Raw genomic sequence first — 19,041 nt, forward strand, 5'->3', positions numbered from 1 at the left:
CTTGTGACAAATAACTGCGAAGAAGAAAAGGAAATAGATCCACGAATAGCAAAAGGAAACATCAAGTATGCGGGCAGTTTGCAAAGAATAATAAAATCCAAAGAGGTATCGAGAAATACAAAATAAATAAGGCTGTATCAAACTATCCTGCGACCTACTATTGACGTATGGGTGCGAGATATGGGTGTTAACAAAGAAACTACAACAGAAAATTGAAATGTGGGAACGACGAATATAGAGAAGAATTTTTGGAGGAAAGTTGACAGACATATAGGATGGGAGCGAAGAATAAATGCTGACATTTATGAAATGTTCGGCGAAGGGAGAATAAGCGATTTTGTTAAAGTTAGAAGATTGCAGTGGCTAGGTCATCTTGCTAGAATGGAAACAGTAGAGAGGTAAAGAACATAGCATGAAGAACACCGGAAGATAAGAGGAAAAGAGACAGACCGAGAAGAAGATGGAGGGAAGCAGTTGCGGAAGACCTACAAGAAAAGAAGATAGAAAATTGGAGGATAGAGGCTAGAGACAGAGGGAGATGGAAGAGAATTACTAAGCTATGGGCCTGAGACGGCCTGCTACAAGCTTTTATATATATGAATGCTTCAGAAGTCAAACGGTGTAAGTCAAATTCTCCCTAAAAATGACGTATGAGATGTAAAACCATTGTATAACACAAACAATGGTAAAACATATTATTATATATAATAATATTATAATTCCCTTGTTTGTATTTATGAATATAATACTTATATTATGATAAATAAAGCCGGTTTATTTATTTTTAATGACTTCTTATTTTTTTGCAACTACTTTCACAAACATCTTCTTATCTCATTATAAACATTAATTGACTTACACCGATTGGCTTTTGAGGCATCGATATATACATTCGCTAGAATGTACATAACCTAAGTCGCTGAAATAGTACAAGCGATATATTATTCGACACGCCTTAGTATGACGAGAAAAAGTATATTCCGGTTTTTATATCACTTGCGCCTAAAAAGTTGTAACCGGAAGTGCCACACAATATAGTCTCAGAAATACTACATGTGATATATCCAGAGACATGTTAACAATAGACCAGGCTATAACCATAGAGGGATATGCCACTCAATGCATCGGGATGTAACGCCAATATCAATTACGTACAGTGGTCTAGCTATCTTTGTCTGTCGTGCGAGTGTGAGCGTATCTACCAAGAGGTGGGAGTAATAGAACGACACAGACACAGAGGCGGCGGTCATCATATGCTAGCAGAGAGAGAAAGCTAAGCGCCGGTAGAGAGATAGATAGACCACCGACCCGAACTGCTCAGCGTTACGCTATTTTTCGGACCTGCTGGCCTATAATCTATGTATTATTATATCTATCGAATATTTTTTAGGTCCGGTTTTGATATTGTTTCCAATTAAAAATTTATGATTGGAAGTTTGGAAAAAATTAGTTAAAATTAGTGGTTTGTATCATGATGTTTGTATATTAATCGACGCAAATTATGCGAAGTTTAAATATCCACTTCCGGTCACGTTGGGTGAAAGGGGTGAAAACTTAGGACTTATACGAAGTCCAACTGCTCGTATTTTTTAGTTATTTGACTTTTAATGTTTATAGACCGTCGATAAGGAGAAACAACTAATTCTATTGAAAATTTGTTCCATTTCAAAATATATTAATTGATATATTAACCGCCAAAATTCATAATCGTTATTTATAGTGGACCAAATAAATTACTGACCCGATTATTCGATTAATCGAAAAAAACCAAATCGATTATTGTAGTTCTTTCATCAATCATTAATCATTCGTTTTCGTTGTGCTCGCTGCTCATATGTCAGTAATAAAAATAGAAAAATAAATATTTTATTTGGAAGAAAAGATTATCAGGTATATTTATATAAATAATATTTTACTAATCAACAGTATATTTTAACTGCCTATATAACTAACGATTGGCTTTATAACATAATCTAAATACTACGCCATTTATTTTATTTTTAGATTCCCAGAATCCTATAACCACAATGATACCTATGTCCATTCGCCACTTTTTTAACATTCCATAATTAATACCCGTTATGTACATTAATCTAATAATACGAATGTTTTGAAAAGAAGCTATTAATCTATTATTTGCTCCTTTACTTTAAATGTATGAAAAAATCTAAACACTATTGTTAAGTAGTATTTTACCTTCATTATTTCAAAACAATGACCAAATAATAAAATACCAACAAAATTAAAAACTCTAATATTTACAATACGCATGGGGCCATAGTATAACTTTATGTTCCCAATAAATACAGATTAGTATAAAGTTGTCATATGTTTTTGGATGTAGGACAAATATATCAATATCAATATGTTTACACTCCCTTATAATAATTACTGTTCTACTAGAGAAGTAGATTAGACATGTTTTACTTACACTATGTATATTAATTTAACAGTATGTTCACAGTGTTTTATAGTTATTCATTCTACTAAAGTTCTAGATATTTCTTGTTATACAATTTCAACAATTAGTTTGTATATCATTAGCTTAGAGTGAAAACCTCGTATCTCATTTTTTTTTGAAAATGACATTTTGGTGGTTTTAGTTTGAAAACCTTGTATCTCACGATTTACAACTGTTAGAAAAAATCCAAATACACTAGACCAGGGGTTCCCAACGGGTGGTACTCGTACCACTGGTGGTATGCGGGAAGATTTCAGGTGGTACGTGTCACATATGTGAAACAAGCGATTACGCTGGGCCTCTGTCTACGAAAGTGCCAGTGCAGTTGTTGTGCTTCCATATTCTATGAAGCAGTTTTTGGCGAACCCTGTGACTTCAAAGGATAGTGTTAAAAAACCTAAACCGCAGGCTAATCAGAAATACCACAAAAGCTACTTACAGTATGGTTTTATACTGAAGTCTGGCAGAGAAAATAGTGACAATTCTATTCATCAATGTGTTTCTTGTTTCGAAATATTTTCGAGCCAAAGCATGAATCATTCTATGCTGATATGTCACCAATACACAAAGCACTGTGATGTGGTAAGCTGATCGAATTGTTTAGGCATCCTACTTTGCTAGATGTACAATTTCAAAGGATGAAAAGCCTTACACAATTGAGAGACCCTTTTACTACCGGCCGCTGTGGAAATGGCCCAAACAGTGTTAGGAAAAAAGGCAGTCAAAGCAATTTAAAAAATGCCATTGTTAAACAACACAGTGAAAAGGCGAATTACTGATATGTCTTCCAATATTGAAGAACAACTTTGTTTAAAACTTCAAGAATGCACATATTTTGCACTTCAAGTAGATACAAGCATAGCACAGCTACTCGCATTTGTATGATTTGATTTTTATGAAGAAGTTATAGAAGAGTTTTTGTTTTGCAAACTACTTGAAATCAAATTGACAGGGCTAGCAGCAAAAATAAAGGAATACCGAAAGTACACATTGTGCACATACACTGAGAAGAATTAAAATTAGAAATAATTAGTAGACATATTTCTAAAAAAATAGGATCGGAGGGAGCTTCTTTCCATTTTTGCATGTATGCCCCTCCCTCTGTGTTTGGTGGTACGCCAAAATCTTCAAACTATTTCAGGTGGTACGCAGTTGCTAGAATGTTGGGAACCCCTGCACTAGACTATTTTCTACAGCCGAAAAAAGAAACCACGTATATCAATTGCTCTTTTGATTTAGTGTGAATACCACGTATATTTATAACCAAGAATTTGGTACTTAATTTGGAGTGTTTGTTTGAGAGATTCGACTTATAGAAATGTTTCTTGTGAACAATAAAAGGTAGTCCGGTATATAGAAACATTTTATGAACCTTAAATCAAAAGATTTGTACTGTATCAACCTAGTATTTGGAGGTGTGCAATAAGCTATGAAAAATAAAAACCTCGTACATAATAATAAACACAACCTCATTTTAGATGAAAAACACATATATCAAGATATACGAGTTTATCATAGTTACTAGGGCAAACGCTCTATATACTGCAAGGATATTTACGTGTTTTTCATAGGTAATATTTGTATTTCCAATTTAATAGCAACATTTAACACTTTTAGCTCTGGGCCTATATGAGATATTTGTCTCAATGTGCTTGAATTAAAAATACGTAACAGTAATTTTTGTTTTTAGGTTATATTATGCAGAAAATCAGTTTTTTTGCCTCTCCTCTAAAATTGTAATTTAACGAGATACGAGGTTTTCACACTAAGCCATCGATATGTAACTAAAAAGTTACACAAATGTAGCAAGGTTGACAGGCAAGACCAAACAAGTAAGCAGCAGAGTAGTTTTGTCTTGAGTTCTTGGTCAATCTCAATATTGTTTATTCATGTAAAAAATATAAAATCTTATATTTTGTCAAATATGTACAAAACCTCAATTAACTCTTCTCGGCACACTGGATTGAAATTTGAACCACCAAATTTTTGCTACATGTTGCATCGTGGTTGACAAAATGAACCACTTACTAATCTATTTTTATCAAGTTACACCTACGCAAGAGGTTTGTATTAATAATTATTCCCTCTGTCCCTATTAAGTCTTATCTTTAATTGGTAAAATAACCACTGTTTAGATATCGGCCAAACGCAAATGATTGTCAGATGTTTCTTGAAAAGTGAGGTATTTTACATGTTCAATTGAATGTTTCCATGCAGCAAGGCTCTAGAAAATCTGTAAAATCTCGTGCGCAGTGTTAACACATTTCCTGCCAGCCATATGTTTGTATATGCTCCTCTATGGGCCAATGTTATCATACTGTAGTTTTCTGTACAAAAAGTCTTCCGTTTGATTATTTCGTCAAAATTAATGTTTATTTACGAAATACTTTAAAAAAACCATGGTCCCATCAGACCAATGCAGTCCGTTGAAGCACTTCGATGCCTCTACACACTGTTGGTCCTACTGCAGTGAGAAACACATAACACGACATGGTGAAGAAAGACACATTAAAATGAAGAAAGAGTGAAATAAATATAGCAGAAGAAAAATGTGCAAGAACTACTACAAAAAAAAATTCTGAAAGACATGGGCGAGAATATGCCAAGAACAAAATGAAAAAAGACGACAGATATTGTGAAAATTGTGAAAATCAGCCACATTTTTGTATAGATTGTTTTTAGTGAGGTACACGCATATTTTTTATGTATGTATGTCATACATTGTGTGTAAAAGTTTCTAAATATGTTTTTTATTTAATAATAATATATAATAATGTTATTTTCAAATTCCTTTTCAGGTAGAATTCTTTTTCTGATATTCTCACCCACAACATTAAAACATTTTATAGCCAAATATCTTTTATTGTTCAATTTGACACTTTTCAAATGCCAATATGCTGGTATCATATTCTTCTTGTGCCTAATATCGTTACAATGCTGCTCTTCGTGACTTCTATAAAGATTGATCTTCCTCTTCATGAATCTAAGGTTTTCTATGATGTACAGTAAGACTTTACTTCTTCTTTATGTGCCATCTTCACGACGAAGGTTGGCAATCATAAGAATTTACAGTCTTTCATAAACCTGATGGTAGGCCTCCCTAAATCCTGTACTAGGAAGAACTCTCACAGCCTTTCTCTACAGACCAAATACTCTGTGAGTGTCAGCTACATGACACCAGAAAAGGATAGAGTATGAGTATGAAAGATGTGAGTGGAATATGGATTGATACTTAGTACATATAGTGTTCAGTGAGACTAAAAGACATTTTCAGGCATTTTGAAAAGTTTCTCAAAATAAAGAGACTTCTATTTCGTTTTTTGCACAAGTTATTAATATCTCACCAACTCCGTCATTCATACCACCCTCATATCGACAGTGAAAAGGCAAGACCTCGTAACTGAAAAATTTATATAAAATGAGTTACTTCGGTTTTCGCTTTAGAATAAGTGTATCGGCACCTATTAAACAGCGGTTAGAGCTGGGAAAGCCTTCTGGAAGCCTTCCGGAAATTTTCCCAGCTGTAACCGCTGTTTAATAGGTGCTGATACTCTTATTCTAAAGTGAAAACCGAAGTAACTCATTTTATATAAATTTTTCAGTTACGAGGTCCTGCCTTTCCGCCGCCGATATCTCATTGTGAAAATCACTTGTTTAGTTTTATTGTTGTTCAGAACCAACCTATTTGCAGCAAATCATTGCTCAGTTCTGTGCTATGCCCCCTCCAGCATGTCCTCAATATTATCAGGTGCAAAATCTACTGTAGTGTTATCTGCAAAGAGTGTATACTAAGCCTTTTCAACCTATTCTTGGAAAAGACAATCTTAGAGACACCATATTAGAAAACAAAGGAAATATCTTTAACAAATCCTCACAAAGTATGGTCTATGTAGATAATCTAAATTAGAAGCCACAGTTAGAATGCAGTGTTGGTCTTAGGACACTCAGTGATGCCGCTTATGTCAGCACAGTGGTAGGTGCGTGGTAGTTTGGCGATAGACTGAGAAATCACTGGTCTGGATGTGCTTCTCGGGGCAAACTGGCAACGGCTTTTAGTATAGACTTAATTGCTAGTACAATAGACAAGCTAGAAGAAATGTCTCATAACATATGGGCCTACAAATAAATAAAGACAAAACCAAAATGATGGCATCAACACCTAACAACAGACACAGAAAAGTCTGGATTCTATTGTATGTATTGTATTGCAAATACTTCCTGTTCTTCTCATTTCTTCATTTGAGATGTGATCAAGTCTCAATGTCCTTTCCTTTGCTATCACTGTCCCGAGGTATTCAAATTCCCACATTTTTTATATGCTTTTTCTCATGAGGATCTTTCAGTGCGTCACAGTTTTCGATTTCTTTCTAACGCATTAAATTGTATGTGACAGAAAAAACGCACGTCGGTGATTACATTTCGTCGGTGACATTTATAACATTTATTCTAGTTGTCAGTAGATGTCGCTATAATTGAAAATAAAATAATTTGCGAATTATATAATATATCTACGAATATAATCTGAACAATTTAAAAGACTATACAAATCAAAGAACATACCATTTTATAAATGCAATAAACAAAATTGATTTGTTTTTATGCCAAATTGCAAATAAAATTTGACAACTGTCAGATTTAACTAAAATGTCATGTCACTAAAATGTATATTATCACGGACTTACCTTTTTTTCTATCATTTGTGACGCACTGAAAAATGCTCATGAAAGAAGCATATCTCTAATTTTTTATATCTCTAATCTAGAGTTGTGAGTCTCTTTCTTCATCCTTTATTCTATATTCTATAATATTCCGTTTTGTAGAAGTTGACGGTGAGTCTCCAACTTTCGTATTCTTCAGTAACTTTCAAATCATATAATCCATGTCTTCCTCATCATTTGCCATAATCACTTGATCATCTGCAAAGAACAGATTTGTTATGTATCTGTTTCCAAGCCTTATTCCCATCCCTTTGCATTTTCTTCTCCAGTTGAGTTGAGCCTTTTGTGACAGGAACTACGTCTGACATTTTATTCTCAATTTACCTCCACTTTTTGCATTTGCGTACATGTACGTTGTAGCGTTGATGTATGCATTACTTAGGCCTGCCTTCATGAATATTTCAATCAGTCTTTTTAAGGGTACTGTTTCATAGGCCTTCTCTAAGTCAATGAACACTAAATGAGTCGGCAACACTGACAATTCAAATAATACTGTACTTTATTTTTAGAATCACAGATTTACACCATGGATGACAATATATCTGATGATGAAAATAGGAAAAAACCTGCAAGTACCCCAGGAAACTCAAAAAGATTAAAAACAGAAGGAGAAGTTGTAGAAGAATCTTCTAGTACTTGTAGTAATACTGAGCAAGAAACTGCTAGTACTAGTACAGATAGCGGATTTCCCAGATCTAGGAATTCTAAAAATCGTAATTATAGAAATCATACCAGCAGCACGGAAAATCAAGAGAATAGAAGGTAACATATTTTGCATCTAAATAATTTTGTTCTGAATCTATTTTTTTTTGTGGCATCTTATGCAACTTAGTATTTTACTTGGGAAATAAGCCACAATTTAAGTTGGCAATTACATTTATTGAAGTTTCGCCTTCCATTTCGGAAATCTTTATGCAAATACAAAATATTAATAAAGTAAACAGATTTTGTTTATGTTGCTTGGTAAAAAGTTCTAATAATTTAATTTAATCTGACTCATCTATATTGACAATTCAGACATACATATATTACACATTTTAAAATAGACGAATTTAAAATGATATTACCAATATTTACGAGTTGCATTCCTGGGACCACTTTATTGGAAGATAGTTCATTTGATTACATGAAATCACCTTTAACTTAAGAAATGTCATAAAAATCATAACATGTGATTTGTCTTTAAAAAGACAACTACATGCAATGATGACAGTAAAATTCTCGTTTAAGTGATTCCACAGTAAACCAATATTGTATGTATATGAAATATCGAACCGATGCCAATTATAGTAAATTATCTTTTCTTAGGACAAAATGCAAATGTTTGTCAGGTTATGCTTTAGTCAATATGTTACAGGTATAGTTCTTCTCAGAGCCTTCTTTCAGTGTCACAGTTTTTCGATTTCTTTGTAACGCATTAATTTGGATGTGACGAAAAAAGCAGTATGTCCGTGATTATACACATGTATTACACTTATTGTAGTTGTTGATAGATGGCGCTATAATCGGAAAAAATTATTTACCTATTATTTATATCTATAGAGTTCTTTTCATGAGCATTTTTCAGTGCGTCACAGTTTTTCGATTTCTCTCTAACGCATTAAATCGTATGTGACACAAAAAAACGCACGTCGCTGATTACATTTCGTCGGTGGCATTTATAACATTTACTCTAGTTGTTAATAATGGCGCTAATAATATAATATTAAATAATATTATATTATTCTATATAAAAAAAATTTAATCTGTACAATTTATAAGACTATACAAATCAAAGAAAATACCATTTTATAAATGCAATAAACACATGTTAAAACAGATTTAACTAAAATGTCATGTTAGAATAAATGTCATAAATGTGTATTTATCACGGACTAACCTTTTTTTCTATCATTTGTGACGCACTGAAAAATGCTCATGAAAAGAACCATACTATACAATATATGCGACTATAGAAATCAAAAAATAAAACTTATAAATACAATAAATAACTATTGATTTGTTTTTATACCAAATTGCGATAAAAGTGTTAGAATGCAATAAACTTTTCATATTTGACCTATTACGATTCTGTCAAATTTAAGTAACTAAAATATCATTCACATTCTTAAAATCATATATGACATCAAAATTAATAACGCACTGAAAGAAGGGCCCTGAGAAGAACTATATAGATACTGAGTTGAAAAGTAATACTAAATCTTTTGGAAATATGTTAATGATAAACATTCCAGTCACAGTTTACTAAATGCTATGTTTTACAGGGATCAATCTGTTTATAATGGGCAATAAATTGCTAATTTGTTCAAGGACTTCTTTCAAACTGGCTATACTCCTGGTATTAATAACCTTCAGATTCCAAATATCCCCATCAATAACAATGTTGGCACAAATGTCTTTGAAATTACTCCTATTGATATTTTTGATTGTATAACTTAGTTCTCTTCCAAATAAGGTAATCCCCGGGCCTGATGGTGTTTTCTTTTAAAAAAGTGTTTTTGCACTGTTACCATGTGCCATTACATACTTTGTTTAATAGATGATACAGTCATCTTTATTTCCTGATGTTTGGAAGGAGAGTTCTTGTACCAAAGAAAACATTGAAAATTATCGAAAAGATAAAAGAAAATTATTGAAAAGTAAATGTATTTAGTCTGCAATGCAATACCTAAATTGTTCTGTTGGGACCGTGCAAGTTCGGCAAAGCGACACCTGGTTTCTACGCTCAGCAACATTATTCGCACTTTTAATTATATTGGCCAATTATATTAGTCCTGGTTACTGGATAATTGTCAAGGCCATAGTCCAAAAAAATAATAAGAAGAAAAAATAAGATTCAGGTTATGTTATTAAAACGTAAACAATTGTATGTAGTAAATAAAATTAGTTATTAAAATGCAGTACTGCAAGCAAAATACAATTAATTACATTTACTTTTATATAATAATTGCATATCATATCAATATTGTGGAGCAATATATAATTTTTCTTCTTAAGTGACAGTAGGTATGAAATATACGTCAATTTGACAATTTCAATTGACACTATGAATTATTTTAGAAAGTTGCAATATTTCTCCGCTATTCTCGCACGATCGTTTCTCGTATCCCCTCCAAGTACTTGCACACCGCGAATAGTTTGATAGCTAAACGGTTATTGTGCTTGTGCACTGGGCTTATCTGAATCTCGGCATATTTTTGTGCAAAAAATTCACAGCTACTAATTCAGTTTGCTATCAGTCTGAGCTTATAAAGCAAATCGAGGGTCGAAAACAGGTGGATGCTATATATACTGATTTTAATAAAGCATTTGATGGTGTGGATCAACAAATTCTTCTTGCAAAATTGCTTTCTGTGGGATTTCATGTTTAATTTGTTGAATGGACCAAAAATCATACAGTATGGTGGAAATAAAAGGAATAAATTCGTTATTTTGTAAGTCGGCGACTTTAGGAAAAAATCCTGAAACAGGTCGATTTGTATTTTTAAATTATGATTTTTGGCATATATATCCTACTAGTGACGTCATCCAGTGGACATCGACAGTAATCGATGATTTTTTAAAATGAGAATAAGGGTCATGTGATAGCTCATTTGAAAGGTTATTCAAATATCTATTCAGTAATGTTCAGAGCGTAGCAAATTTTTTTTTTTGAAATAAATTAATTGACACAAAAAGAAGAATGTATGTAATTTATTTATTTCAAAAAACATTTTACTGCTCTCAGAAAACAGACAAAAATGTTTATTTTATAAATAATCATTGTTTTGAATAAATAATAATTGAACAAATAATCATTGAAAAACAATGTTTATTTGTCAAATAATTTTTTTTCTGTCTTTTGTCAGCAGTAAAATGTATTTTGAATTTTTTGACACTTTTTGTGCCAATTGAATTAAACAAAATTTGTTTTGGATACTGTATAAATAATTATGCTAATGTTTATATTACTATATAGATAATTGAATAACCTTTCAAATGAGCTAGCACATGACCTCTATTCTCATTTAAAGAAATCATCGATTACGTCATCAGGCTCAGATGGATGATGTCACTATTATGATGTATGTGTTAAAAAATCATAATTTAAAAATACAAATCGACCTGTTTCAGGATTTTTCTTCAAAGTCGTCGTCTTCCGAAATTACGAATTTATTCCATACATTTGCACCATATTGTATATTGTTTCTAGATCTATGCCCGGTTTTTCTCGCACGGTGTTTTCAGCAATGAGTTGACGAATGTACAGGGGAACATTTTTGGTATGCGTTGTAGGGGAGTGCAATTAGAACGAATACATGCATTGCTTCGGAAAAATTCAAACAAGCTTATATTTTTCTAAAACTTCTTTTGTTAGTTTATATACATGTTAAAGTAAAAAGTTCTACTAGCAGATTTGGTCACTAATTGTTTAAACAATAACAATTGTTTTGTATAAATGATTTTAAAAATATCGTTAAATTCATCATTTTACTTTGATCAAATATGTTTCTATTTTGTTTTTGATTATGCTGAATCCGAATATGGCATTGCAATTTGAAAGTTCTTATACAGAAGCTCTTATACAGTGTGTCTGCGTAGCTATAAACCACATGGAAAACTTTTTTATTATAAATTTTACGAAAAAAAGTTATTCTTAATAAAATGCTCTGGATAGTCAAAAATCTAAAACTAAACCATCAGATATCAAATTTTATCAATTTCATTCGAGTTCTGTCAAAAATGTGAATTTCGTTAAAGAGTAAAGTACCTTTATATTCCAGAATATCAAAAAATGATATTATGAAAAGTTGTTTGAAATTAGAAACTATGTCTAAATATACAAAAACATTCTAATCGAAAAAAAAAAATTCAATTTTTTCTCAAATCACGTATCCTCATCATTTTATTACAATTATGATAACTATTTTATTATTACTTTTACGAAAAAAAGTTATATTAATTATAAGGATGTAATTGGACACTAAAACAAATTTTTTAATTCCAAACAACTTTTCTTAATAACAATTTTCGATATTGTGAAATGTAAAGGCACTTTACTCTTGAGTGAAATTCATATTTTTTGACATACCTCGTATAACATTAATTCAATTTGATATTTGATGATTGCATCTTAGATTATATACGATGCAGAGTATTTTATAAAGAATAACTTTTTTTCGTAAAACTGATAATACAAAAGTTATCAATAGGTTCCAAGTTACGCAGACATACTGTATAAGAGCTAAAAATTTTTTTTTTGCTGAACATTTATTATTGTTGAGGCTTATTATTAAATGTATTTTAGGTAAGTTTTACAGAAAAAAGTTTTGATCACTTTGTGTAAACATTTTTTTAGCTGGTAATTTTCGGTTTTTGTATTACATTTTTGTTATCTTTCTTAATTTTCTTAAAAAGAAATAGTTTATTTCATTTCTAAAGTAAAATAATTCAGTGCATTTTAAAGATTACATCCTAAGCTTTAAAAAATCACTTATAAAATTGTAATAGATCTGTTTAAACTTGAGTAATACCGTCTTAAAATGGTGGTAATTCTATAAAACTACGAAGATTTCAAAAATTCCATTTTTTGAGACGTGATATCATTTGAATTAAATTTTTGAGATTTTTTTTGAATGAAACATTTAGTAAGATGCTTCAAAGGTAAGTTGTGCAAAATTGAGATTTTTTAAAGAAAAATTGTATTAGTTACACATTTTTAAATCATTTTTAAACAAAATTCATGTAAGGCTCACTTTCCGCCCACACCGTACTTATGCCCATACATTTTATTTCTTTCTATTATAACCATAAGATAGCTTAATTATTCTTCCTTCATGTTCAATTTGTAAGATTTCATTTGATTCATTAGTTAAAGAATTACATTAAAATAACTCAACCGTGCACCTCGCCGAACGTTAGTTTACAGTGCGCCAATGTTTGTGAGAAGGGTGACTTTAGCGTTATAAATAAAAAATTATAGAAGATACAGATTTAATTTTAGAGAATTCTTTATATAAGGTTTTTTTGTAAAATTTTCTGAATTTTTTAATGGTCAAGTCAGTTTTTTTCTAAAATATATATTTTCGGAGTTATTTAAAAAACATCTAATTTCGTAGTTCATTTGTTTAATAAAAAATGAAGCACCCACTTCTCGAGTAGAACTTTTTGATATGTTGTTTATTAAACATTTCTTAATGAAATTACAAAAAGTTCTATCTTGTTTGATTTTTTCCGAAGTTTTTTTTTGTAAGCATTTATTAACAATCAGAATTACATATTCTATGAGTTAATTTGATAACAAGTACAATAACTTATATCAATGTAATATTGTACACTAAAATGGCGTTATGAGGTACATCACCCATCGGTTTCACCTCAGTTTCAGCGAAGATCTATAGGCCATAATCTTCGCGTTTAGTGGCTGCAGTAATGGTAATATTAATTGGTTGGGGTGGCCTTCCAATTTCTCGTGGTGTCTGTTGGCTCTTTCTTGAATTACTGTGCTGATTAACGGGATGTTTAGGTCTGTATAAAGGGTTTGGTTGGAAATGTACCACGGGGCATTTGCGATGGTGCGTAGAATTTTTGATTGAGTTCTTTGGATAATTTTTGTGTTTGATTTCCTGGCACAACTCCATAGTTATATACCGTACGTCCATATAGGTTTGATTACTGTTTTATAAATCAGCAGTTTGTTCTCAATTGAGAGTCGAGAGTTTCTACCTATAAGCCAATTAATTTATTTCACTCTCAACTCAATTTGTTTCTTCTTCTTTAAAATGTGTTGTTTCCAGTTTAATTTAGAATCAAGATGAAGCCCCAGGTATTTGACGATGTTCTGTTGTGGTATGTTGACTTAATTAAGGCTAATATTTGGGCATTGGTCTTTCCTTAGTGTGAAAGTTATATGTGTTGACTTAGTTTCATTAGCTTTTATCTTCCATTTCTTTAACCACTGTCCAATTTGGTCTAGGTGTTCTTGAAGTTTTAATACTGCAGCTCTTGGATCCTCTTCAGTTGCAAATATTGCTGTGTCATCAGCGAAAGTTCCAACGGTGGTTTGTGGAGAGGTTGGTAAATCGGATGTGTACAGTACATAAAGAAGTGGACCCAATATACTACCTTGTGGGACTCCTGATTGAATTTTTCCGAAGTGAAAATCTATATGCACTCCCCTATTGGTTTAGTTTGTGCTGTAGATTGCCATAAATACGATATTTTAACTTGGACAGGTAAAACATTTAAGTTATGTTTATATTGTTTTAGTTCCAACGAAGATGATTATCAAGGCGACGATGAAGACTCCGCTCTACACGAGGAACATTCGGAAGATGAGGAGGATAACTTAGATGATGTAAATCCCGCAAGATCCAGTACCAGCAGCTCAAATTCAACTATCGTCTGCTTCGACACCGAAGCAGACTCCGACGATTCCGGAGATCTGGCAGTATTATCAATATTAAAAAAGGAGAAACCGAAGCACGGATGGTTCATCGTACCAGAAATCAATAATAGACAATTAGGTGCCAATTCGAAGATGCAAAGTTCTGATCTGTTCCAAAAGCGTTGTTACGGTTCTTTACATAGTGTACAGAGGTTAGAGTTAATGTATAAATTAGAAGGACATGACGGCTGTGTTAATAGTTTAAATTTTCATCCGAACGGACAATTGTTGGCTAGTGGTTCGGATGATCTGCAGGTTGTACTGTGGGACTGGAAATTAGGGAAATCAATGTTAAAATACGATTCGAAACATAAAGGAAATGTCTTCCAAACGAAATTTTTAAATTTATCTGGCGATATGCATATAGCTTCCTGTGCAAGGGATGGACAGGTGAGTAATTTTTTTCTTATTTTGATTTTCATGTAGCAATTGATGAGGACTTTCCAAATACGAGGCGTACTAGAGCCATCTAGCCGAAGTTACTATGCTGTGTTCGTTTCCAAGATAAGCTCCGTCAAAACAAAAGCATTCCTCAGCTATATACTATTTTATTGGGAAATAAGCCACAATTTAGGTTAAAAATGAAATTTATTGACGTTTTGACTTCGACTTCGGAAGTTGTTATCGAAATACAAAATATTAATAATCATTATTTAAATTCTGGTAAATGAGGGGCTAAATATACTTCTCATTTTTTGTTAAAATACATTAATCATCAATTTTTTTACACCATATTTCGCTTAGTTTTAATGTAATCGACATTTAATAGTGTTCATTTTAAAGGTCTTTTCAAGCACTACAAAAGGTATTGTTAGCATTATAACCCTAAAATCGACCATTTCTCTGTTACTTCAAGTTGAATACATCGATTTGAGCATGCACCAAAAAATTTTCTTTTCACCTACCATAATATCTCTTTTTGTATTATAATTAGAAGATTTATGAAGAAACGAATCTCTTTGTTTTTTATAAGCTACAAAAATGTGTTATATAGGTTTTTTTCGTTAGATGCATAGTTTTTAAGATATTCGCAAAACGAAAAGATGTCATTTTTGAATGAAAATGGCAAATTTTCAAACACGAATAACTCAAAAAGTATTGTTTTCAAAAAAAATTTCGCTTAGATTTAGGTTCTCTAGCCACTTCCGTGGTTATTTTGATTTCCACCCCCCGAGAAGGGGTGGAAACCACCCCCAAGATAAACGTGGCATAGGATATAGGGTAGACTTCGTTTCTTGAACCATTTCCTATAGTACATTACATTATTTGACGGTTTTTGCTGTAAATTTTAAAGAACCGTTTGAATTGACCTGAAATTTGGCATAAGCATAGTTAACATGTCAAAGAAAAAAGTGATGTTGTGCCGATGTGTGCTTTTGCCCTGGGGGTGAGTTTCACTCCTTCTCATGGGTGAAAAACATACGTTCAAAATAAGTCCGGAATTCGATAAACTGACTATTTTTAAGCCACTTTTCTTTACAGTTTTTTCACTAAGTCAATACTTTACGAGTTATTTGCGAGTGAATATGTTCCTTTTTCAACAAAACAAACACGTTTTTAGACGGTTTTTCGCAAATAACTCAAAAAGTAAGTATTGTGTCGAAAAAAAAACGTTCGTAGCGAAAATATAGCCTGTAAAAAATGAAAAAATTGTGTATGCTTGAAGTCTCTAGACCTAGTAGAAGTTAGAGTTATAACTAAAGAAAAATAGGTTCATATTCGCCAAATTCCAAATAGAATATTTCAACTTAAAATATCCAAATATTGTAGCACTTTTGGAGAAAACTCACTACAACTTTTTTAAAGAGTTTAAAAAGCTTTATGTCTGTATTTATAAAACAATATTCTGGCATAAAATGTAAGCAAGTTACGCTCAAAATACAGTTGTTAAGTTTTGTTTTGGCAAAAAAAAAATCAGGAAAATCACCTCCTAATTAGCAACTTGGGAAATTCCCATTTCATTGTCACTTGCTGCCACACTTCCACCATGTGATCAAGTCAAATCACAACTCAGATGTTACTAATGTGCCCCAGGTAACATCTGACCTGTGATTTGACTTGTTCACATGGTGGAAGTGGGAATCCCATTTCATTGTCACTTGCTGCCACACTTCCACCATGTGAACAAGTCAAATCACAGCTCAGATGTTACCTGGGGCATATTAGTAAAAATATTTCAAACATCCACGCTTAAGTTAGCATTTTCAACTGATGTTTCCTTGACGGATTACTTTTACAGGGCTTTGACCCTCATATTTTTGTTAAATTATATCTTGGTGGTTAGCATGTAAACTTCACGTAAGCACTGATGATGACTGGTAAACCAGTCGAAAACTAGTTGTGATTGTGATGTAGCCCTTTTCAAGGATTTTAAATATATACCTTTTATAAAGAATTTTACAGTTTTTTGTGTTACATGGTATACAGCCAACTACAGGAAAACTTTTTTCCTTGTGGATTTTATGTACCTAATGTTTTTCGGTCTGAGTTCGGTCCGATGATTTCGGCCTCTTTACAGAAAACTACCAATCACGACTCTGACACTGTTGCCGACGAGCTTATCTTGGAATTGAACTAACCATGTATCAAAATTAACAAGTAGAGTAGAGTAAATCATTGCGTTTATATTGTTTAGGTGAGAATTGCCCAAGTTTCTCAAGAGGAAGGCTTACGGGAAAATAGAAAATTAGGATGTCACCGTGGACCTTGTCACAAAATATCTGTTATTGCAGAACAACCTCACATAGTTCTTAGTGCCGGTGAAGACGGTATTGTATATAGCCATGACGTTAGGAAAAGTAAACAGGAGAGGTAGATAATATTTATAATAATATTAAACATTAGCAAACAATTTTATTGTACTTTTTTAAATTGCTATTATCAAAATTGGTATTCTACAGTTGAATTAGTTATTAGTATGTCGTCAAGAAAGTTCAGTTAATTTTGACTTTTTTTTATTAATTCAAAAACCTTTCCACGAATGTGTGCTTCTTTCACAAATTGTTGTTTTACCACATAACTAGTAAAACATTTTTTTTGCAAAAATTATTCTTTATTCGTCAAGATAATCTACAATCAATCCAACGCTTTTCTAATTTTTCGATGCCGCCCTTGTAAAACGATTTATCTTCAAAATAAGTTTCAGTTTCTGCGATTACTTCCTCATCGGAGCGATATATCTTGCCAAGGAGCATTTTTTTTAGATCAGAAAAAAGTCGATAGTCTCTGGGGACCAGAACTGGGATTCCAGGACGCGACGTGTAGAAATCTGTCAATCGCCTCGTTTGTATACGACTGGTATTCCGTGCATCAAATTATTCGCTTCGAAGCGTTCGCCAGAAAGCGAGGTGTCGAGACGTATCGTTTTCTATCATAATTGCCACGTGACAAAGAAAGAAGGTATTTTGTGTTCTACTCCAAGTAAGGGAGCGTTCAAGTATTACGTAACGCGATTTTTGAAGATTTTTGACCCCCTCTCCCCCCACGTAACGCACTCTAATGGGCGTTTAACTATTGCGTAACGCAATTTTTGAAGATTTTTACCCCCCTCCCCCAGCCTGCGTTACGTAATACTTGAACGGCCCCTAAGAGCTCAGCGTTGCCACATTCAGTAGATTTCTACTTTTTGGATAGATTTTTGATATTTTGTTTTAAATTCAGTAGGCAATATTTTTTAGTAGATTTTTGGTATAATATATCAACATTTTGTTATGACTAAAATGAAATTAGCTTTTTAATAGTATTTACCACATTTTTAAATTAACTTTCAGACTTTTGTCATTACCGAAAATAAGATTCAGGGCGTAGTACGTAGATAATGAATCCAGAGAAATGAAACTGGAGTCTGGGTATACATACAAAAATTGTTTGTTTCAAGCAGCAGTGCAAGTAGTATTTCGGGTAATATTGAAGAGTTCTGGCATTCGGTGAGGCTATTAAAAGCTAACGACGGAAAACTAAAATATCTAAACAATGTAACTTTGCAAAAAATGCTGCGTTTACCCGTTTCTAATGTAAAATTCGAAATAATTTTTTCCGTTTTTAACCGTATTAAAACTGATGATCGCAATAAACTTTTGAATAAAAATGTATTTTCAAGATTATTTGCCAAAGAAGGTATGAATGAGGTTGGGAATTATACCCAATTTGATCCAGACAAGCAGATGTTAAAATCAATGGATGACAAAATATATAAAAATATTAAATATGAAACTGGTAAAAATTAATTCAAAGTACATGAGTCATTTTGTTTCCCATTTGAAATGTAAAAAAGTTTGATTTTTTTTACAAACATTCACATTATATTAATTTCTAGTTAAGTTAGCTGTTGTTTTAAATAAGTTAATTTTATCTATTTTAGTTTTTGGTTTAGTAGATTTTAGCTAAACATGCAGTAGATTTCCTACATAAAATGTGGCAACGCTGTAACAGCTGTT

General features: G+C 32.2%; 1 protein-coding gene across 1 annotated transcript in view; it reads left to right on the forward strand.

Annotated features, from left to right (window-relative positions):
• Positions 1–1,757: 1,757 nt before the first annotated feature.
• LOC114339805 (DDB1- and CUL4-associated factor 8) overlaps positions 1,758–19,041 on the forward strand; it is a 47,624-nt gene continuing 30,340 nt past the window's right edge. The window contains exons 1-4 of the mRNA XM_050657779.1: positions 1,758–1,890; positions 7,689–7,941; positions 14,428–14,995; positions 17,241–17,416. Coding sequence (XP_050513736.1) covers positions 7,706–7,941; positions 14,428–14,995; positions 17,241–17,416 — 980 coding nt within the window. The 5' untranslated portion in view covers positions 1,758–1,890; positions 7,689–7,705. The remainder of the gene's footprint in view (positions 1,891–7,688; positions 7,942–14,427; positions 14,996–17,240; positions 17,417–19,041) is intronic.

The sequence above is a fragment of the Diabrotica virgifera genome, chromosome 8 (genome assembly GCF_917563875.1).
Source record: "Diabrotica virgifera virgifera chromosome 8, PGI_DIABVI_V3a".
Lineage (NCBI taxonomy): Eukaryota > Metazoa > Arthropoda > Insecta > Coleoptera > Chrysomelidae > Diabrotica > Diabrotica virgifera.